Here is a 24820-nt window from a genome sequence, read left to right on the forward strand (position 1 = left end):
CGGAAACCCTAGGGTGGGGAGGAGTAGGCGGGAGGGGGCGGGGGTGTGGGGAGGAGTAGGTGCGTGGGTGCGAGGAGGGGGTGCGGGTCCAGGAGGCGACGTCGGAGGAGAAGACCAACAACAGCAGGTGCACAATGTCGGAGGAGAAGAGGCGGCGTCCCTTTCTTTTATAGTCGGGGAGATTTAAAGGGGCGGTTCCTGATCCAGCCGCCCCTACAAATGCATTTGTAGGGGCGGTTCCTGATCAAGCCGCCCTTACAAATGCATTTCTTGGGGCGGTTCCTGATCCAGCCGCCCCTACAAATATTTTTTTTATTTTTGTTATAATTAATTCTATATTATAAAAACAATTGTGTATATATAAAACAATTGTGACCAAAATAAAAGTACTATAAAAACAATTGTGTATATGCACAAATATAATATTTTGTATTATTCTATATATGAAGAAATATATATATATAAACAATTGTAGTCAAAACAATATAGAAAACAAAAAAAACAAAAATTAAAAATTTGAGTTTTAAAACTTCGACTACAATTTTATGGCATTATATGAAATAAAATGAAAATGTTGTAAACATAAAAGTTGTATAACTCATCAACATGTACAACTTTTATTTTGGTCATCTTGTCATGTGACTTTGTTTGAATGATTCAAATTTTGAAATTCAGACAATTTCAACTTGAAACAATATTTTGAAAGAGTAAATAATTTCAGATGAAAAACTCATGAATACCAAAGTTGTAGAACTCATCAATATGTATAACTTTTATTTTGATCATATTTTCATTTGACCAAATTTGAACAGTTGAAATTTTGAATTTCACTAAATGGCAACTTCAAACAAGATTTTGAAACCTTAAATGATTTCAACAATAAAAGTTGTGAACATAAAAGTTGTTGAACTCCTCACTATCTACAACTTTTATTTTGGTCACTTCTTCATGTGACAAAGTATTAGTAAACATTGTTCATAAATTCACATATGACTCATAGTTTCATGAACTATACGAGAAACATGTTGATTTATGAACAATGTTTACTATCACTTTGTCAGATGAAGAAATGATCAATCATTTAATGGTTGAAAATCTCATTTAAACTTGTCATTTTTTTAAATTTGAAAATTTGAAGTGCTCAAACTTTGACAAATGAAATTTTGTAGTAATAAAGTGGATGTTCAAATGGAGTCATCTGGATGTTGCAAAGGGTAGTCTCACACACATGCATAAAATGTAGTCTCACACACATACAAAAATATGTAGTCTTATACACGTACATAAATATATAGTCTCACACGCATGCATAAATGAAGTCTTACAAACACACACTTACACAAGCACTCCACGTTCAATAACTAGCTAGCCCGCTATAACGACTTTCCCTTTGACACCTTTTCGTTCCCATGGCATTATGTCTTTGGGGAGGTTCTTTTCCACAACACTGGTCTTCTTAGGAAAGTCTGTGAATAGCGGCATCTCATCGTAGTTATTGTAAGCTTCAACATCGTCCACGCCATCAACTCCAATAATGTGTTGTTTCCCGGAGGCAACCACGTTCTTTGTCTTCTTCTTCGGGGGGAGGTTACTTTGTGGGTCAGACATATAGAAAACTTGTGCGACATGTGAAGCGAGCACCCAAGGGTCATCTTGGTAGCCTAGATTCTCGAGGTCCAAGACTCTGAATCCAATCTCGTTCAGTTGGTGTTGTTTGATCCAACGGCATCGAGACAGGGCCACCGTTATATCCCTTCCATAGTCAAGTTCCCATATCTCTTCAATGATGCCAAAGTATTGGATCTTTCGCCCTAATCCATCAAGAGCCTCTATTCGAACGCCGCTTTTTTGGTTCACATATTTACTATCCTTTGCGTGGGTATAGTACGTATACCCATTGATGTCATAAGCATTCCAAGATGTCACTTGTCTCGATGGCCCCTCCGCCAACCTACTGATGGTAATAGAGTCTATGGTTTCTCCAGGTAGTATGTTTTGGTCCTTCAACCATGTAGTTAGTCGTTGCTTGTGTTGTTTCATGACCTAATCATCCGAACGGCCATTTCTCTCTGTCATAATGATAGCCAAGTGTTCATTAATGTACAGTTGCATCAGTTGTGTACTCTACAAGACATTGTAATGCGCCCGACTCACCTCTTTGTAATCTTGGTCGATGAACACTTTTCTACCACTGGTGCCCTTCCAAGCTAGCCTACCCTTGTGACGAGAATCGAGTTTCCTAATTCCTTTCTGTACTTTTAGGTACTCTTGACAGCACTCGATGACTTCTTTAGTACTGTAACCCTCTATCATGGAGCTCTCTGGGTATGCTCGATTATGCACGTATCGACTTAGAACCGACATGAACCGCTCGTAGGACCACATTTCATGCAAGTAGCAAGGGCCTAGCGCCTGTATTTGATGAACCATGTGAATCATGAGATGTGGCATTATATCAAAAAAAAGGAGGTAAACACATCTCCAGTTGGTTTTGTGTCTCCACCATAAATTCATGTAGGTCACTCAGCTCTTGCTTGCCAATCGTCTTCTGTGAGATCTTCGAAAAGAAGTAGCACATGCGGGTGATGGCCATTTTCAAGAACTCTGGCTTTATAGCCCTGATTGCAATAGGTAGAAACACTGTCAGCATCACATGGCAATCGTGAGCCTTGCAGTGTGTTATTGTACAAGTCCTTCATCGACACTAGCTTCTTCACATTTGCTGAAAACTCAGTCAGGACTTTGATCCCCCTCAGGAAATGCATATAGCTCTCTTCTCGTCTAGTGTTAGGTTGAAGCACACAGCGGGCAGAGTGTATTTTCCATTAGCCTCAGGTACCGGGTGAAGCTGTGGCATCACGTTTAGCTACACCATATCTTTTCGTGCTTTCAGACCATCCTTTGACTTGCCTGTGTCCATCAAGGTAGCAATGAGACTCTCAAAGACATTCTTCTGCACGTGCATAGAATCAATGGCATGGGAGACCTCCAAGTCTGGCCAATAAGGCAGATACTGAAAGAAGATCAATTGTTTCTTGAAAGGTACGCCTTCGATAGGAGGTGTGCTTCTGTCTCTGTTCATCCCATCTGGATTCTTCTTTCCATAGACGATGCGTATGTTTTTCACCATTCTGTACACGTGTTCTCCGTTATGATGTCTCTACGGAGGGGGTTCAATCTCTAGGACGTTGTCATAAAATCTAAAGAACAATTTGCTGTGGTACTTGTGACTTGTCTTTAAGAAGCATCGGTTCCTTAGGTAAACTATCTTCTTGGATGCATCCATGTACACCCATGTAGTACCATCCAAGCAAACCAAGCATCCTGTCTTCCCTTTGATCTATCTAGACAAAGCAAACAATGCGGGGTAATCATTGGTAGTAACAAATATTATTGCTCTACATATGAAGTCCTCCTTTTGGAACACATCGTACATCTGCTCTCCATGCCTCCATAGCCTCTCCATTTCTTGCATCAAAGGCTTGAGGAACACGTCATTAATACCTGGTTGTTTAGGGCCAGAAATAAGAATAGTGAGGAGAAGGTACTTTCTCTTCTGACACAACCATGTTGGGATGTTGTACATGGTCAAGATCACTGCCCATGTGCTGTGGTCGCTCATCCTCTCATTGAAGGGATTCATTCCATCGATGCTCAAGCCAAACCGTACATTTCTTGGGTCATCGCTGAATTCTTTGTGCTTCTCATCAAACCTTTGCCACTGACTACAATCAGTCGGGTGTGCAATCTTATCATCATCCACCTTGCGCTCATCATCCCACCATATCATGAGTGCAGCTTCTTTAGGGTTTAGGAAGATACGTCTCAAGCGGTCGGTCACTGGCAGGTACCACATTACCAAGGCAGGAATTCTTCTCTGCTTTGCATCGTTGCCTAATGGAGTGTCCTCTGGGGGCTGAGATTCTTGTACCACCTTTTTTGTACCCTTCTTATTCCTCTTTTTCCCCATGGAGGGTTCGTCCCCACCATAAAGGTCATTGTTCTTGTACCGGCTGGCCCCACACCGGGGACATTTATCTAGTGACTTGAACATTTCGCCACGAAAAAGTATACAGTGGTTGGGGCAAGCATGGATTTTTCAACCCACATTGTCAATGGACTTATGACCTTCTTCACTTGGTATGTGTTGGCGAGAACTGAGTTTGGTTGTGGAAGCACCCATGACAGGAGATGCAATAGATCATTAAAACTACAGTCTGACCAGCCGTACTTAGCCTTCAGGATGAGCAGCTCAAGCACAAAATGTAGCAATGTCTAATGTGTCGGACAGCCCTTTTCAACACCATACACAGTCTCCTTCGATGCTTTTGTCACCCTTTCCAAATTTTCTAGACCTTTTGGGCTATTTAGTAAAATCTCTGGTCCAAGGGCTCGAATCATGTCCTCCAAATCATCTTTATCCCCGACACGTGCTCCACCATCATTATTGGCACCACCTTCATCGTTACCATCCCAACCACCAGCATCACCACCTTGTTCATTGCCAAACTCGAAATCCATTCGTGCATCAAGCTCTGCTGAATATTGGGACAGGGATTCTATGGTTTTGTTGTCGTATTCCTCCTCATCCTCATCGTTAACAATAACCGTTTCACCATGATGAATCCACACTATGTAGTCCTCAACAAATCCTCGCATAATCAAATGTGATCTGATGATAGTCACATCTGTCCATGCCATACGGTTCTTGCAATCTTTACAGGGGCAAATAATTGTATCCTTATTCTCTTTCAATATCGTTGCATGCTTCTTTGCGGCTTCAATAAATTTATCCATCTCTTAACAGAAACCTGCCTTGAACCTTAACGAACCATACATCCAAGAGTTCCTGTACTCCATCTTTTACAACAACAACAAAACAAACATTAAAGGACTACTTATTCAGATATATATAAAAATGAATCAAATTAATAATTACTTGAGAATAATTGTATATACTTCAGATATATATGAATATAAATCTAATATAATTACATGAAGCATACAAACACACCATGATAGAGGAAAATTAATTAATGGCACATTTATCCATAAATAATTAAAATACATATTTATTAATTACAATAAACAATTTCAAAGACAACAATTAGCAACAATTATACTTTATCCAATATCTTTCATACAAACTCTAGTCCAATTTCATCAAACATAAATTTACAAAAACAAAATTAATAAAAAAACCAAACCCTAGATCTAGATCCACATGCAAATAAAACATCCATAAAACTAATTAATTGTTCACTAAAATCAAGAAACATGGGTATGATCTTGTTCCATACCTAATTTACCCTAGTACATTTAAAACTTGGGTCTAATTTGCTTCATAAGTAGCTCAAGCACCATAAAAGAGAGAGAAAAACAAAACTCTAATTACTCACTAACCAAGCATTAAAACTACAAAAAAAAGTGTGGAATAGCATTTTCTTACCTTCTACAACCTCTCCACCAAAGGATTTGAGACCAAATCCTTCCCCACTTGGTAGAGCAATTTTGGGGAGGTGCCCAAGGCCTCCCCACCTTTGTTTCACGGATTGGAGTGAGTCACCCGAGGAGGAAGAAGGTACTGCAGCTGTTTTATATGTGGGTCATTTGTAGGGGCGGCTAGTGATTGAGCCGCTCTTACAAATCGGAGCTATGTATACAGGAGGTCATTTGTAGGGGCGGCTGGGAATTTAGCCGCCCCTACAAATCATAGCTATGTATATGGGGGCATTTGTAGGGGCGGCTCAATCACCAGGACGGCTGATGATTGAGCCGCCCCTATAAATCAGACCCCATTTGTAGGGGCGGCTCGTATCACCAGCCGCCCCTGTTGTTCCATTTGTAGGGGCGGCTGGTGTCTGGGCACCTGAGCACGCCACTGTAGTGAAAATAGCTTATCCTAATTCACTCTACACACAGAATCACGGTATGCATAGAGACTATCTTAGAGAATTAATTTCAATCAGAGAATTACTTCTCACAGAAAATCTAGAGAGAGAAGAGCTTTGCCAAACTAGCCCTTATTTCTCTTAAAATGAATCAGGATCCAGTAAAGCTACTATTTTTTTGTTTTACTGGTGCCGACTCCTCCATGTAATATAGCATGAAGCTGAAGATGTTTTGTGGACGTGTTAAACGAAACTTCGTATTATTAAAAAAATATATTGAGTCGGATAGTGGTAGCTAGAGCCTGGAGGTCAACGCAAGAGATAATATCAAGATTTTCTTTCGAGAGCATGCATGATGCAGCTTCTGACCGAATCTAATTTGGCCTCTGTCCTCTGACTAATCTTTGCCTTCTGTTGGAGTCGATCTTCTCTTACACGAATCTATGTGTTAGTAGTAATTAAACCAGGCGTAGTCCACCTACTTACGTTGCGTCTATAAATATAAGGCCTTGGGGTTTTGGAGAGTTAAAGCAAAACCTTGGCATAAGCACGCTGGAGAAGACATGCATATGGTTACCCAGCAGCCATAGAGGAGACTAACACTACTCCTACCAATTGAAAAGCAGCAAGATGAGCAAGATGCTTCCAATCGCAGCAGCCCTCCTTTTCTTCTACGCCGCCGTGGCCCTGCTCGGAGCTGCAGGCAGCCAAGCCGCGGTGGTCGAGCACACCTTTGTTGTGAGTAGAAATGCACGCCTTCTGCTCGGTCGGGCAACCGAGATATGTTTTTCATTTTTCAACTCCTGAATAAAATTTTGAAAAAAGATGCTTGTTTTTTTTTTTGTCAAGAACATATGCTATATAGTAGTTATCCACTGTACTTCTTGGCGTTGATACAGATCCAATCAAGTACTTTACCATGGTTCCATAAAAAGAGTTGTGCGCATCTTTTCAACTGAAAGCCTGATAGCTGATTTGTTTTTTTGCTTGAAAAGATCATGACCCGGTCCACTGCTTAATTACAGGTAAAGCAAGTGTATATGCGACACCTCTGCAATGATACGCTGGCCACCGTGGTCAACGGCCAGTTTCCAGGACCACCGGTAGAGGCTACGGAAGGGGACACAGTGATTGTACACCTCGTCAACGAGTCACCCTTTGAAATAACAATTCACTGGTACGTGTATATATATCCCCAATATTAATGTAACCTCCTCTAAAAAATTATTGTAACGTTACTTCGTGTATAATCAATTTGGAATGGTAAAACAACTGATTTCAGGTAACATAAGAGTACTAGTACTTCAGAATTCGGTTTTGCTAACGCACAGCTTAGCTACAAATCCCTATTGCATACAAGTAGTTTCTTTTATTTTCGGAGCAAATAGATAAGTGATCTGACTATCTTAGAGAAAACTACATAAAGAGAGAAAAGAAACTTAGAATCACTGTACAATACACTAGGATTCGAAGCTAAGCCGCCTCCTTGATGTTGGAGTGATGAGACCAAAGAAATTGTCGGGGCCTCCTGTGGTAAAAAGTGCTCGCGCCTTCCTATCCGTTCCTTTCAGATTTCCCAGCAGCAAGCTAGGCAGAATGGTGAGGCTTCTATTTCGCGCTTTGGCGTGTGGGGATTACGGCAACACTCGACCACCATTGGTGGAATGAATCACTTAGCCTTGGTGGCCAAGCGGATGGCGTATCTCCGGTATGCCAAGCCACGAGCCGCCAGGAGTCATTTTGGTTTCTCAAACTCTTTGGGTACAGCGACATTCCACCAGTAGACGATGAGGCGTCTCTGGAAGTCCTCAGTTTCGCCATCCATCTATAGAGCCCATAGGTAGATAGAAATCCAATGCTTCCGCTGTCAACGACAACAGCAGAGACTATACTAGTCAAATTACCCATAATCATCTTTCTATGGACTGATATGATGTGCTTCATTCTAATCTAATTAACCAAGCATATCCTCCTCCTATGATGATGATACAGGCATGGCGTAAAGCAGCGACTAACGTGCTGGGCGGATGGCGCCGGAATGGTAACACAGTGCCCAATCCAGCCAAACTCGACGTTCACCCACCGTTTCAAGGTGGACGGGCAGGTGGGTACGCTGTGGTGGCACTCTCACGTCTCCATCCTCCGGGCAACCCTGCACGGCATCATCATCATCCGCCCAAAGTCCGGCTCCTACCCGTTCAAGAATCAGCCTCACATGGATGTTCCTATCATCATAAGTACGTAAATGATTAACCTACGTACTCTCTCTCTCTTTCTATTTGTCGTTATAGTATGCGTGCGGGTCAAAGTTTGATTAGGTTTATAGAAAAATATTAACAATATTTATATCTCTAAATCAATTTATTATCAAAATAGATTAAACAATCTATCGAATGATACTAATTATGTAATATAAATATTAACATTTTTTATATATATTTGTTCAAAGTTAAGTATATTTCACTGCTTGGGGAGTGGAACGATAGTTGAAAAGGGACACGGGAGTACGTCTCTGCCTAGATGCATGGGAGTACGTCTCTGCCTAGATATGCATGCATCATCATCAAGTCCCCAATACATCCATATATATCTCCAGATGTCTCTAGCTTAGATTAATTGCTTGTTTGATCGACCTTGCTTGCTTGCATGCAGGTGAATGGTGGCAGAGAGATTTGATGAAAGTGGACAGGAACTTCTCCAATGGGGGCGATTTCAGTGATAACCCCGCTGGAGCCACCATCAATGGAAAACTTGGTGATCAGTACAACTGCTCCGGTATATAATTTATAAACATATATACTTTCGCAGTCCAACAAGTCCTTATGAAAATTAATTTGACAGACATAATATACGTATGCATGCCTTGTTCTGCTGCAGGCGTCGTAGAAGACAACTTCGTTCTGAACGTGGAGCATGGCAAGACGTACCTGCTCCGGCTAGTGAACGGGGCGCTCTTCTCCGAGTACTACTTCAAGGTCGCCGGCCACAAGTTCACGGTGGTCGGCGCCGACGCCAACTACATCACGCCGTACACCACCGACGTGGTCGCCATCGCGCCCGGCGAGACGTTCGACGTCCTCATGGTCGCCGACGCGCCGCCCTGCCGCTACTACATGGCCACCGTGGCCAACCAGCCGCCGCTCCCGGACCCCCAGATCCCGGTGTTCGTGTCCAGAGGCATAGTGCAGTACACGGACATCCCCCGCGCCGACGCGGACAGGTGCAGAGACCAGCCGCCCCAGATGCCAGAGATGCCCGACCAGCACGACACGATGACGACGTTCTACTTCCACGGCAACCTGTCCGGCCTCCCCACCCACCCGCTGCTGCCGCAGCTCCGGGGCCGCGTCGACGAGCACCTCTTCATCACGCTCGGCAAGGGCACCATCTGCCGAGAGGACAAGCCGTCCTGCAAGAGGGGAGGCAGCAACGAGGCCATCGAGGTGGCCTACATGAACAACGTCTCCTTCCGCCTCCCGGAGAAGATGTCGCTGCTCGAGGCGCGGCAGTACGGCGGCAACGACATGGCGGTGCAGGAGCTGCCGACCAGGCCGCCGAGCGTGTTCAACTTCACCGACCCGGCGCTGATCCCGGTCGGCCCCGGCAAGCCGCTGGAGAAGCTCGAGGCCACGCGGAAGGCCACGACGGTGCGGCGGTTCAAGCACAACGCCACGGTCGAGGTGGTGTTCCAGAGCACGGCCACGATGCAGAGCGACTCCAACCCGATGCACCTCCACGGCCACGACTTCTTCGTGCTCGCGCAGGGCCATGGAAACTACGACCCGGCCAAGCACGTGAGGACCTACAACCTGGTGGACCCGCTGCTCAAGAACACGGTGCAGGTGCCGAGGATTGGATGGGCGGTCGTCCGGTTCGTCGCCGACAACCCGGGGGCGTGGTTCATGCATTGCCACTTCGAGTTCCACATCGCCATGGGCATGGCCACGGTGTTCGAGGTGGCCAACGGAGCCACGCCGGAAGACACTCTGCCCCCGCCGCCGTCAGATCTTCCAAAGTGCATACACAAGAAGGAATAATAAGAAAATACAGGAAGTGAAATACAGTATTAGTATGCTTATATTCGAGGAAGTTTGCAGAAGATGGGCATTATATATTTATATCTGAAAAGAAGATCCACGCTACGGTTGGTTATGGCATTTGCATTGGAGAAATGCTATTGTATTAATTACCTTTTTTTTTAGTAATTCTTGTGACCACACACAAGGCAGTCTCATTTTGAATAAATTGATTATTGTATTTCTTATTTCTAATAAACACGTGAAATATAAGAGTTGTGTGTTTACATCAATGATCACTAGTACTGAAACAATTTCTCAATGGCGGTTCATAAAGAGAAGGCACCACTATCCTCGCAAAAAAGAGAGAGAAATCGTCGCTGGTGTAAAAACTGTGAGCCCAGGCTAAGAACCAGTCAGTGTAAATGGCTTTACACTGACAGTTTTCGTTACACAACCGCCAGCAGCCATACACTAGCAGGTTGGTTTAAGAGAACCGTCAATGTATTTATTTTACGCTGGCGGTTCATCGCTTAATGAACCGCATGTAGCATCCACTGAAAATCTCGAGTTCTTGACTGTTGCTCTCACCTACTCCCTCCGTCCCATTAAGTTTGTCATTTGCAAAACCGTGTCCTCCTCATAATCCCGGTTCCCGAGTGACGAACTCAATGAGACGGAGGAGAGTACCACCAAATCTCCACCGCTCCTCTCACCTACCGCTGCTGCTCGTGGCTATAAAATCGGCATGCGCGCGCGGAAGCTTGAGCTATCCAAGGTGCGGCTCGTGTTTGTGGAAGCCTGAGCTCTCCACCGTTTCTTGATTTCGTGTTTGGCCACTATAGACAGAATCCACATATATATGGGCTCTCTATGGAAGAAAGCTCTTCACATACAATATCTGGTTACGTAGACAGAATGATGCATACGAGAGGTACTAGCAAAATATTTTTGAAGAGTTTGGAAATGACTTGGTGATTTTATTCGAGCTTTGCAGGGCATATACACGTGGTATAAGTTCAAAGGTAGAAAATACGATTTAAAACAAAAAGGAAAAAAAGATGTCCATACGGCTCAAGTATCCAGTGAATTTTAAATAAATATCATATGTGTCTAGTATATATGTATACGTAGCAACTATATAGCCATTTGTAAATTCTTATATAGTGCCACCAGCAACCAATTGGAAAGGTCTACTGTGTGGGTACTACATGTGCGAGTTTCTTAGAGAAAACGAGCGATGCACCATGAACCCTAAGGAAGTAAGTAATAATAGTCATATGTGAAGTTTGTCATTAGTGATGCAAATGCATTGGTCCCTTGTAAATATATGACGACTTAATTTTTTCAGGTATACAAGTGTCGTCCAACGGATAATCGCCTCGAAAATAAAGAACTCATGAACATTTGCGAGGACATGTCCCGGTTCATCCTGAAAGATATAATTCACTTTGAGGGGCAATATCATGATGATACATCTGATTAGCTAAGCCACAGTACCGAGATCTTGTAGATATTGCCATGCTAGAACTAAACAAAGATGATTATTAGAGAATTCATGGAACTTATGAGTTGAAAACTTTGATGTATATACTTGGGTTGATGACTATGGTAGAATGAAGTAAATATTGTTTTTGTCATGCAAATATAATTGCTTGTATGGTCCTGTTTTTTCCTCTCTTAATGCAATGATACGCAGCTCTCCTGAGTATTTGAGAAAAAATATTATTGCGTGTGATGTATGTATATTTGGGTTCAATTGAATTTTTAAAAACGATTAACCGGTGGGAAATTATAAATTGTTAAAATAATTTATTGGCGGTTATGCTAATAAACCGCCTCTGGAAACCAATTTCCAGAGGTGGCTGATTTACACAATCCGCTTGTGCAAAAGAATTTACACTGGTGGTTTGCTTAAAGCAACCGCCTCTGTAAAAGAGTTTACACCAGCAGTTGGCTTAAACAAACCACCAGTGTAAATACATTTTACACTGCTAGTTGCCTCAAGCAAACCGCCAGCGTAAATGGATTAACACTAGCGCATCTCAAGAATATGCCTATAAAGTTCGTGATTTTCACTGGCCTTTCATACTGGCGGTTGCCTGAAATGCTAGTGAAAATGCTTCTAGGACTGTCAGGCGCCAGTACAAAGTTTCGTTGTACTAGTGGATTTTTTGTTATTAAAGAGATTCTTTCTTTTTTTGAATAAATAAAAAACTTTCTTGATGTTTAAATTCTGCATTTTGTTGGTGCATGAGCATATATTGCATACTTGAAACATGAAATGCATAAAGGTCACAATGCTTGATGTTTATGCATGATGATGAACATGATCAAGTTTTAATAGGTGCTTAACACCTAGGGTGTAACACCGTTCTATCCAAGAGCACCATCTATTGGAGAATACCCTCATCTTAAGCACCTCAAAAAGAAAGGCCCAATTGACCCTATCATATGCTTTTTAAAATTCTAGCTTCAAAATGAGCTCAGGAGAGTTACTTCTCTTAGTTTCATCTATAAAGCAAGGATTTCATTCCTGATATTTCTGTTTTTCATAAAAGTAAACTAAGTTCTATGAATAAGCATGTCAGCTACCTTCTCTATTCAAAGTGTCAGAGTTTTCGTAATCAACTTGTATAAGAAATTCAACAAACATAAAGAAGGCCTGAACTGATGAATCTTACAATACAAGCATCTTTTGTTTTAGGAAGCAGGGTAATGATCACATAGTTAATTCTACTGCCATTTAGCTTTAACTATATTCCAGCAAGACTGATAAAACTCTATAGGAATAGCATCAGGTTCTGCAGCTTTGCTGGTTTCCATTTCTAACAGAGCATCTTTTATCTCATTATCCTGAGAATTTACCACTTCATTTGTCTCTCAAAGTGATTGTTTAGTTGAAAATATGTTTCCAGGTGCTGGCCCAAATAAGTTTTTATAATATTCATTGGCATGAACAATGTTGTTCTCTTCTCCCTCAGTTATATTTTCATTATCCTAGAAAAATAGGATATATTTCTTTCTTTCTCTACATTCACAATTTTGTGAAAGAATTCAGAATTCATATCACCTATGAGAAGTCAGAATTCATAACACTTGGGTTTCATGTGATCTTCTTCAGCTTCCAGAACTCACCTATGAGAAGTTGTTCCTAAACTACATCAACAATTTCTTTCAAGTGTTCTGGAAGCTCTATTTTAGATTGATGAGTTTGGATAACAGAATTAAAGAGGCCTGACTTCTTGTGAGAAGCTATCCCTTTATTTTTATCACTATCACACTGAATTATTCAAGTATGGACACGGTTGCACAGGGCATTGAGTTTCAGAAGAGGTAAAAACATTATATGATAGTTCTAAAAAGATACAAAATTATGTCACATGCAGATATTCAATCAATTATCTTTTTACATGACTCTGAAATATCTCATCTTCATGTGCAATTGGACAGCATCAAAGTGCCTTGGTATTGAAATTCCCATTTGCCCCAATTTCCATTAGCACAATACCTTCTCTGATGCATGTTAAATTTATGATATGGGAGGGCAATGGGTGGCACCTTATGGATTGACAGGGCTGCAATTCCAGTGGCCGCAGGTCACTTGTTGGTGCCTGCAGCTTCATGGGCATTGGCTGCAACATCTCTTCGAATGGAAACAAAATAGAGACCGACTAGGACAAACAAATGAAACGGCGGAACCCCCAACAATTGGCGTTTCCAAGAAGGATGTACCTATAACACACAGCCGCACACCTTACAACAAAAAAGGAATGATTATGATAAAAATAATATTATTAGAAATACTTTGGCATTAATTTCATGTTGCCGGAGGCCTCCGCCACTGCCCACCAAAGTCCCTTTACACCGCCCTCCAATCCATTAACCAAGGAGGCCGCTCACCACTCGCCGCTATCTACCACACCCGATTCCACACGACTCGAGTGGCAAACCATTGCTAGCCCCTTCCGACACCAACACAAACTACTTCAAATCTCAACCCCCCCCCCCCCTCTCACACCGCCTCTTAATCTACTGATGAACCGGCCTCCCTGAAGTTCACTTTATATGTAGTCCCTAACCACGAAATCCCTAGCCCCGGCATGCTTAAATCTGGAGGAGGACAACCTACCTCATATGGCGCCAATGCATTAGATTTGGAGTACATGGATCGGAGGTGGGGTTGTTGGGGGGTCAAGGTGGAGCAGGGGAGCGAGAAAATCATGTTGCAAGCTATTACTGATAGGAAGTGAATATAAGGTTCAGCCAGCACCGCAGAATTTGTTTGATTCCTATGTGATAGACGCAGAGGTGTGTAGACGTGACAACGAACACATGCATATGCGGTAATAAGTAGCCATAACAAAAAGATCACAATATAAATGCATACAGTTTAACGGTTAATTTGGCAATCAAGTTCATATAATTAAACAATATACTATAATTCACACACATGCACACGCACACACACGCAAACACACACAGAGACACACACACACACACACACAATCGCACATGCTCGCGCGCCCACACACTGATTTACCTCGAACAGAGGACACGAGAAAAGTGAAAGGTCCTATTATAGGCTAGAGCGGGGTGAATAGCCTATTTAAAAATCTACAAGATCACTAGAGCAATATGATTAGTATAACAAATAGCGAAATGCAAACTTGCTTTAGCTCAACAAGGCTTGCAAGCCACCTATCCAACAATTCTAGTTACTAAAATCACTAGGCACACAATTGGCTAGGTCACTATTCACTAACACTACACCACAGCCCCACAATGGCGATGCACCATTGGTCGCTATAGGTGGATACAGCGACGCACTATCTATCGGTATAGATCTATGCTGACACTTAACTGCTGCCGCTGAAAGTGGCGTCGGGATAGGGTTATAGCGACCGACATACTTTTAGCGACCGATAGTCTGACGAAATGCTGAAGCAATACCGACCAACAGGCTGATGGCATATAGTAGTTTTACCGTCCAACAGTTCAAGGCTAAAGGGATTTATACCAACCAACAATCCAACGCATAGATCACATGACGCAAAAATACATTATTAATCTCACATTAACCAAATTACAGTATTCTTTTAGACATGAAACATACAAGGTCACATTCAACATGAGACACAAAATCGAGTCACAATGACATAGCTTAGATTTCATTCATGCCAATTGGTACATGTAATAGTCATGCTGGGTTGCACACCTCACAGTAACATGAGACACCAAATTACAGTATTCTTCACAACACACAAGTCTGACTTGCACACCTCACAGCTAACATGCCCAAGGAGTTCTTTACAAAATGTTACATCATCCAAAGCAACTAGCATCCATCCCCAAGCAGTTCTTTACAAAATGCTATATCATCCAAAGCAACTAGCATCCATCGATGTTTCATCTCCATCTTACAAAATGTTTGATCTGCTTGCTGACACAAAATAATCACATTACATCTAGCGCCTTCCACCTAAAAAATCAAATCATATTTTTCAGTTCCAACTTGTACTGTAGTACTTTGTTCTATCAGATGCAGCGTTCCAATTGTGCTTCTAGTAAACTGCTAATTTCACCAAGGCGTTTCTAACTAACAGAGACATTGATGGTAGTTAGTTGAAGCTAATAGTTAGTTCAGCCAAAGATAAATTTTGCATAATCAAAACTATTTTTTGAGCTATTGCTTTGTCTATCATAAAAGGCAAGATAAAGTTACTAAGAGTAGCCATGAGCAGTTTTCTACCTGTCACTAAGATGGACTTGGCAAATCCACTGTTCATTATCTAACAGTTGTAACAAGTACAGGCCTTGTGGTGATGTGGTCAAATTGCTATTTTTAATCAATCAAATACATGTCGAGGACACTTAAAAAGAAGCATAATGTTAGTGAAAAACACTGGGGTTTTTTTTTCAATCTGTGGACAGGGAGAACTCATTGGATCAACGCCACCAGTGTCATGGTTTTGAAGAATATATGCAAGAACTATTTCTCATTTATGAAACAATTAATCTCAGATTAAAGAAAGATACATAATATCATTCTCATGCTGATTAAAATAGGCTTGCACTAACTGCTATTTTTTGCAGTAAGCAAAACTACCATACAGCCTTGCAAGCCGGAGACACATCTAAAACTTAACAAAAGCAGGCATCACCGATATATGTAAATAATGTAATTTATTACATTGCTTTTATATGCAATAGTTGTACTCTTCATGGCTTTATATCGCGTACAAAAATAAGCAGGAAACTTTTCAGGGATTCACAGTTGCTAGAATGGGTTCCCTTTTTCCTCATTCCGATGATTCAGGGTTATTAACTTAGTTCAGTGGGTGAAAGAGGAGAACAGCAAGGGGGAGTCAGCCTTCGAGATAGGGCTGGGACACAGGTAACGTTTATGGTTATTGAAGCATCACAAATAGCAGTTTGATGAATGTAAAATTCAGAAGAAAAAAAACAGCCCAACAAATACATTTATATGGCAATGAATAAGAACAAGCAGTACCAATTTCTTTTGATAGTGTGTTGGATGCATAGCATGGTGTGTTCAACATTACAAATTGCAGCTTGGTATAAGTAAAATTCAGGAAAAATACATACCTGCAGTAGACTTGGATGAATGTGATGCCTTGCTGACGTTCAACTATTACAAATATCATTAATTAGAAACTTTGTTCACTTATCACATATATGAATAAAAGAAACAAAGAAAAGTTTAGTTTATTACTCTATTGTATGGCCACTGAATTGGCATTGACTTAGTATCAGCCAAAGTCTCAATGTCACCATAAGGCCAAGGTAGCACTGTATCCCTTTTAATCACAACCTTCACAACAACTTCACAATACTGCTTTCCAAGAGGCTGGCCTCCTAGTACATTGGTTGGATTTGTTGAAATGACTGTTGCCTTAGCCACAGCTTCTGGCCAAAACAAGGCATATAATGTGACCTCCTTTCCAACCTGAAATGGTTTATGCACTTGTCAACAAAAATTGAACAAATGTATAGAACTGCAAGAACTGAAGGCAAGGTTATATTAAGAAAATTACAAGGTCAGCAGGTGAAACGTGAGGAAGTTTATTCTTCTTTCGTGGGGCTAGCTGTGCAGAGACACGCATCACGTAACGATGGTTGGTATGCATGGCTCCACGGTGCATAGAGTTTGTATGCAATTTTTTTCTAGGTGTCTGAGGGTAGAAAAAGATGCATGAATACATCTAGTAAAGAAATCCGCAGATAGTATATATCATAACTGCACCCGCAGAAGTAAGAAAATCATGTCAACACCTGGTGGCAAATGAAAAGAATGAATTCACATGAAAGCAGATAGTGAAACATACATTTTATTTAGCTGTCAGTTTACCAATCTCTGTAGGAATTGGGCCTTTCGAAGTCTTCGAAGAAAAGTTCCCACACAAGTTCGAACCTATCACAATTCTGTACAATTCAACACCAACTCACAGATGCAAATATGCAATACTCTATCAAAAGGTAATGAAAACTCAGAAACACAGTAAAGTAGTGCAAGTAAGTTGAATCCCGCCTAGCTATAGGATCCAGCAGTCGTCGCCTTTGGAAGGGAGGAGTGGTCGATGGCACCGGCAAGATCTCAAGGTCTATGCGGCAGCGCTGGATCGATCTCGATCCTTCGTGGTGGCGCCGGGCGAATCTCGATCTACAAGCAGTGGCGGCAGTGGCGGTGGTGGTGTTTAGGCAAGAGAAGAGACGGAGAGGAGAAGTGTACGGCGGCGACTTTGGAAGATTGGGAGAGAGAGGGGGGAGTCTGGACATGGGGGTTAGGGTTGAGGGAGTTGGGTGTTGAGTTGGGCTGCTGGCGTGAAGGCCCATCTTTATCTTCCCACGAACGAGCCTTTTTTTCTTTTTCAGAGCGCGCACCACTCTATACCGACCGAAGGTTCATCCTTTTTGTTTATCTATTCCGACCGACGGTTCAACTATATAGCCAAATATTTATATCGATAGATAGTTCAACGCAAAAGGTACATTTACCGACACTTGATCTGTGGGCCAGCTATACCGACCAACAATTCAACGGTATTAGTGAACTTATAACGACACACGTATGACGCTATATTAGTGTTGTGGTGTAGTGTAAGAGCTCTCACACTTGCTACACTAAAGAGCTCCACTAGAAGAACTTAAGCTACAAAGCATGCTCTCAAATCTAGCTACACTAAAGAGCTTGCTACAACTAATTTGCGGGAATATAAAGGAGTGAGTAGGGTGATTATACCGCCGGAGTAAACCAATCACAAGATGAATACCAATTCAATTACTGGGAGAATACCAAAGGGCAAGAGACAACCAATTTTTCTCCCGAGGTTCACGTGCTTGATGGCATGCTAGTCCCCGTTGTGTCAACCAACACTTGGTGGTTCGATGGCTAAGAGGTGTTGCACGAGTCTCGTCCACATAATTGGACACCACAAGAACCTACCCACAAGTGAGGTAACTCAATGATACGAGCAATTTACTAGAGCTACCTTGCGGCTCTTCACCGGGGAAGGTGCAAGACCCCTCACAATCACTGGAGCCGGCCATGAACAATCACCAACACATGCCAAAGCTCCTCCGCTGCTCCAAGCTGTCTAGGTGCCGGCAACCACCAAGAGAAACAAGAAATCCACAGCCACAACAATCCCCAAGTGCCACTAGATGCAATCACTCAAGCAAATGTACTTGAAAACACTTCCAATCTCACTATGATGATGAATCAATGATGGATATGAGTGGGAGGTGTTTGCTAAGGCTCACAAGGATGTCAAGTATGTCAAAGTGCCAAGAAAGTGAGCCCCAAGCTGGTACCATTCTATTTATAGAGCCTCAAGACTCAAAGAGCCGTTGGGCACTCTCGGGCTGACCGGACGCACTGACCGGACGTGCCCCAATGTCCGGTCACCTACAGCCATCAACGTGTCCCCATTTGAATCCGAGCCGCCCGATCTCAATGTTAACTTCAACGATCGCCCATGTGTTAATGAATTACCGAACGCGTCCCCAAAATGACCGGACTCACGTTCAAGTGCGTCTGATAATGTCCAGTAAGGTTCCAGAGCGCAGAAAACAAAATCGGATGCACCCGGTCGAAGGTGACCTGACGCATCGTGGCGTCCGGTCCTCACTGACCTCTTCTCTACGCGTGTGACGTCAGCATACGTCAGCAAAGTTGCTTTTCGCCTGTGCGTCCGGTCGCCATAATGCGCCTGCATCGGATCGCACCACCGAACGTCTTCACCTCTGCTTGAGATGACTGGACGCGGCTGCTGTGTCCGATCCTAGCGTCCAATCACTCGCAGGCCTTCTTGGCCAAAGCTGCACCACCTCGCTATAAATGACCGGACGCGCTGGGGTGAGTCTGGTCACCCCGCGGACAGCGTTCGGTCGTGGACTTCTTCCTCCTTTTCTTTTTCTAAGTCCACAACCACTTCACCCTTGCTTCCATATTTCTAACGACAAAGTGCAGAACTTGTGTACATGTGTATTGGCATTTTTCAAAGCATTTTACAAGGGTCAAAGTTAGCACACTAGGTTCCTAAATGCTTATGCAAAAGTCATGTCACCTAGTGACACTCGATAAACCGTTTAGCCAAAGATTTCCCCTCTTTATAGTACGGCTATCGATCCTAAGTTACTCACACCCTCTATGGTGTCTTGAGTGCAAAACAAAAACATATGCCTTCATCTTCATGGTTTTTGTTTTTCTCTTTCTTCTTTTCCAAGTTGAGCTTGATCATCTTCAACATATGTCCATCTCCATCTCCATGGACTTCATCACAATGCTCCACACTTGGATTGCACCAACCTAGCCCATATCACAACTCATGACAAAGGTTAGTGCTAGGTTTCATCAATTATCCAAAACCAAACTAGAGCTTTCAATCCCCCTCTTTTTGATAATTGATGACAACCTTTTTACAAAGATATTCAATTAAATCTTTTTGGATTCATGTTGCTTGCCCAAGCATATTACCATGTGTAAAGATTATGGACAAGTTTCATCAACCTAATTTGGTAGTATTAGCTCCCCTACATATGTGCTAATAGTTTGGATTTGAAAGCTTGCACATATGCATGGATTAGAGGTTTGGGAGAGTAATAGCTACCAAATGATGCTAAGGTGTCAAGAATGGACCTTTGAAGCGTGATACCAATCGGAGTTGCCATTTGAACACCATCCTTAGCACCATGATTTGCTAGATACAACTTGAAAAGCAAATACAAACTAGATACCTCATGAGATCAACATTAGAGGCAAGGTTCTAGTACCACTTGTAAAGATCAAGGTATATCTAGCAATCCTATGCATGCTAGTTTTCATTTCATCAATCATTTTCTACAATCTAGTACAAATCACACAAGCATGGATAGAAAATTTAAGAACTTGTGCCATGCAAGCAAACATATGTAATGCACATACAAATGCAACATACAAGTTTATGAGCTTGCTCCCCCTACTTGTGTGCTTTAAATTTTTAATTGATCCTCTTACAATGTCATTTCATTTGTTTGCTCTCTCTATCTTTACTATCTTTGTGATTTTCTCCCCCCCCCCCTTGTCAACAATTAGCATAAAAGGTGAGTTCAAACTTTAGATAGGTTGGGGTGAAACCATGTGAAGTAAGGATCATTTTCCCAATTTGGTTCAATCTAGATCATTTGCAAAAGATATTTAACTCGGTTTGAACCAAGGGCAAGCTTCTTCACACCTCATTGCAAGGGTTATCTTGACCATGTTGAGTTAAACACTTATAACTCATTTTCTACATCAAACACTAGGTTCACAAGCCCACAAACATGTCATATGCTACCACTAGATCATTTCAAGCATACATGCAATAGTGCTACCATACAAGCATCAAATTTATTTGATTTTCATGAATGAGCCTATTTAACATGAGTAATGACTAGATGCACTAAACAAGTCCTTAGCAATGGATGAATGACATGTCAATCAACTTTACCTTGCTTTTGCTTGAAGGAGAGTCATGTCATATAATGGGGTGCATTAACTCATATTTGAGAAGTCAAGTATGTTCAATTCATTCCTTAGCTTGCAAAACCTCTTCTCATCAAGTGGCTTGGTGAAGATATCGGCAAGTTGATCATTGGTGCCCACACTCTCAATGCAAATGTGCCCTTTTTGTTGGTGATATCTTATGAAATGATGGCGGACATCTACGTGCTTTGTTCTTGAATGTTGAACTGGGTTATTGGTGAGCTTCACGGCATTCTCATTGTCACATAGCAATGGCACTTGTTTGAATTGGATTCCAAAGTCACTCAACGTTGCCTTCATCCAAAGTAATTGAGCACAACAACTACCAGCTGAAATGTACTCCGCTTCGGCGGTTGAAAGTGCTACACTATTTTGCTTCTTTGATGACCAAGACACAAGTGATCTTCCTAATAGTTGACATGTGCCCGATGTTCTCTTTCTCTCAACTTTGCATCCCACATAATCAGAGTTCGAATATCCAATCAACTCAAATCTTGCTCCTTTGGGATACCACAATCCAACATTTTGTGTATGCTTCAAGTACCTCAATATTCTCTTGGTTGCCTTCAAATGACTTTCTCTTGGTGAGGCTTGAAATCTAGCACACATGCATACACTAAACATCACATCCGGCCTTGATGCGGTCACATAGAGTAGGCTTCCAATCATAGACCGATACAACTTTTGATCCACCATGGTGCCACTAGCATCACTATCCAAATTTTCATTTGTCCCTATAGGTGTACTAATAGCTTTAGCATCATCCATTCCAAACTTCTTGAGCATGTCTTTGATGTACTTGCCTTGACTCACAAATATACCATTCTTCATTTGTTTGATTTGAAGACCGAGGAAGTAACTAATCTCTCCAATCATGGACATCTCAAACTCACTTGCCATCATCTTTCCAAACTCCTTACAAAAATCTTGATTGGTTGATCCAAATATGATATCATCAACATAGATTTACAACACAAACAAATCATTGCCTAGCTTCTTGGTGAAGAGAGTGGTGTCAATCTTTTCCATCTTGAATCCCTAAGAGAGTAGGAAATCCATAGGTGCTTGCTTTAATCTATACAAAGCCTTCTTCAACTTGTAGACATGGTTGGGCTTCTTCTCATCTTTAAAATCGGGAGGTTGCTCAACATACACAAGCTCATTGATGTACCCATTGAGAAATACACTCTTCACATCCATTTGGTATAACTTGATGTTGTGGGCGCAAGCATAGGCTAATAAGATCCTAATTGCTTCTAATCTTGCAACCAGGGCATATGTTTCTCCAAAGTCAAGACCTTCAACTTGAGTGTAATCTTGAGCCACTAATCTTACTTTGTTCCTTACAACTATCCCATCTTGATCTTGCTTGTTCCGAAAGACCCACTTTGTTCCAATCACATTATGATCCTTAGGCGTCTCAACTAACTCCCATACTTGATTTCTTGTGAAGTTGTTTAGCTCTTCATGCATAGCATTCACCCAATCAACATCCTTCAAAGCTTTATCTATCTTCTTAGGTTCAATGGATGACATAAATCAGAAGTGTTCACAAAATGATGCCAATCTTGATCTTGTTTGCACACCTCTTGAGATATCACCAATTATGGAGTCTAATGGAAGATCTCTTGCAACATTGGTTGGTTGGAGCACTTGCACTTGATTGCTTGCACTTTGTTGATCATTTGGTTGAGATGATGAACTAGCCACTTGTTGATCTTGCACTTTATCATCACTTGCACTAGCTTGATCTTGATCATGATAACCACTAGCTTGCACATTTGAGTTAGAGAGCACTTGATTCTTGTCATCATCAACATTGATCATCTCTCTAGGCCTTATATCACCAATATCCATGTTCTTCATTGCATTGACCAATTGAGTGCCTCTCACATCATCTAGATTCTCATCTTCCTCTTGGGAACCATTGGTTTCATCAAATTCCACATCATGAACTTCCTCAAGAGTACCACTAGGCAAATTCCAAACTCTATAAGCTTTGCTAGTAGTGGAGTAACCAAGCAAGAATCCTTCGTCACATTTCTTCTCAAACTTGCTCAATCTAGTATATTTCTTCAATATGTAGCACTTACAACCAAAAACCCGAAAGTATGCAATATTGGGATTTCTATCATTCAAGAGCTCATAAGGTGTCTTCTCCTTTAATGGATGACAATAGAATCGGTTGCTATAATAGCAAGCCATGTTGATTGCTTCGGCCCAAAATAAATGACTCACATTGTACTCACTTAACATTGATCTTGCTATGTCAATCAAAGTTCTATTATTCCTTTCAACTAGGCCATTTGATTGAGGAGTGTACTTGGCCGAGAATTGATGCCTAATCCCAAACTCATCACAAAGCTCATCAATTCTTGTGTTTTGAACTTACTTCCATTGTCACTTCTCACTTTCTTGATGATTGTTTCAAACTCATTGTGAATTCTCTTGATAAAAGTCTTGAAGGTTGCAAATACATCACTCTTGTCAACAAGAAAGAATACCCAAGTGTATCTAGTGAAATCATCCACAATTATAAATCCATATTTGCTTCCAACAATGCTAGTGTATGTGGTTGGTCCAAATAAGTCCATGTGCAACAACTCAAATGCCTTAGATGTACTCATCATGCTCTTCTTAGGATGTGTGTTGCCAACTTGCTTTTTGGCTTGACATGCACTACAAAGCTTATCTTTCTCAAATGTGACATCTTTCAAGCCTCTAACTAAGTCATACTTGATCAACTTGTTCAATTGTTTTATTCCAACATGACCAAGCCTTCTATGCCATAGCCAACCCATGTTAGACTTAGTGAGCAAACATATTGACAATTGAGCTTCTCTAGCATTGAAATTAACCAAGTATAGATTCTCATATATAAATCCTTTGAATATCAAGTTAGAGCCATCTACACTTATGATCTCTACATCATCCACACCAAATATGTATTTGAAACCAAGATCACACAATTGAGCTACCGATAATAGTTGAAGTTCAAGCTCCCTACTAGTAGCACATTGGAAATGCTCAAGTCATTAGATATTGCAATTGTGACCTTTGACCTAGCCTTTGCCATTGTCACCAAATGTGATACTATCAATCCCATTACTCTCATTTGCATTAATTGAATTGAATATTCTTGAATCACCAGTCATGTGTTGTGTACATCCACTATCAAGCACTCAATGCCTTCCTCCGGCTTTATAATTGACCTACAAAAGAAGATCAATTCTTTTTAGGTACCCAAACTTGCTTGGGTCCTTGAAGGTTAGTTACCAAGGTCTTTGGTACCCAAATAGCCTTCTTCTTTGGGCCCACAATTGGTGTACCAATGAACTTAGCCTTCACACCATTGACACCCTTAACAAGCATGTAACAAGAATCAAATCTAATTGAGGATACATTAGGTTGTTTGTTCTTATTAGTCTTGTAATATTCCTCTATATGCCCAACTTGCTTGCATCTATTGCAAAACCGACCATTGCCCTTCACAAAGCTAGCTTTGGGAGTGACAATCACTTGCAACCGATGGAACATCTCCAGAATGCTCTCATCATCCTTCATCTTAAAGCTTGTTAACTTGTCCTTGAGGATGTACAACTTGGCACTCTTCACCACCGGTGTGCCCTCATATGTTTCCTTCAATCTCTTCCACACCTCATTAGCTCTATCACAATCCTTGATTTGCTTAAACACCTAAGAATCAATGGCATTGTAGATGGTGTTGAGAGACATTCCATTGCATTGCTTGTTGGCCTTGTCTTGATTGGTGAGATTGTTGGGATCAATGATAACATAGTCACTCTCGGTCACATCCCACATGAAAGTATCTAGGCCCCTAGTTGGGTTTTGGTGATTATGAAGACATGAGATTACTATGACTAACG

General features: G+C 41.6%; 1 protein-coding gene across 1 annotated transcript; it reads left to right on the top strand.

Moving 5' to 3' along the window:
- Positions 1–6444: 6444 nt before the first annotated feature.
- Positions 6445–10180, top strand: LOC136449718 (laccase-20-like). Its single transcript, XM_066449875.1, has 5 exons — positions 6445–6629; positions 6917–7068; positions 7884–8128; positions 8544–8666; positions 8769–10180. Exons 1-5 carry the CDS (start codon positions 6522–6524, stop codon positions 9926–9928), a joined length of 1788 nt encoding a protein of 595 aa, XP_066305972.1. The 5' UTR covers positions 6445–6521; the 3' UTR covers positions 9929–10180.
- Positions 10181–24820: the final 14640 nt, after the last annotated feature.

Source organism: Miscanthus floridulus, chromosome 5, assembly GCF_019320115.1.
Source record: "Miscanthus floridulus cultivar M001 chromosome 5, ASM1932011v1, whole genome shotgun sequence".
Taxonomy (NCBI): domain Eukaryota; kingdom Viridiplantae; phylum Streptophyta; class Magnoliopsida; order Poales; family Poaceae; genus Miscanthus; species Miscanthus floridulus.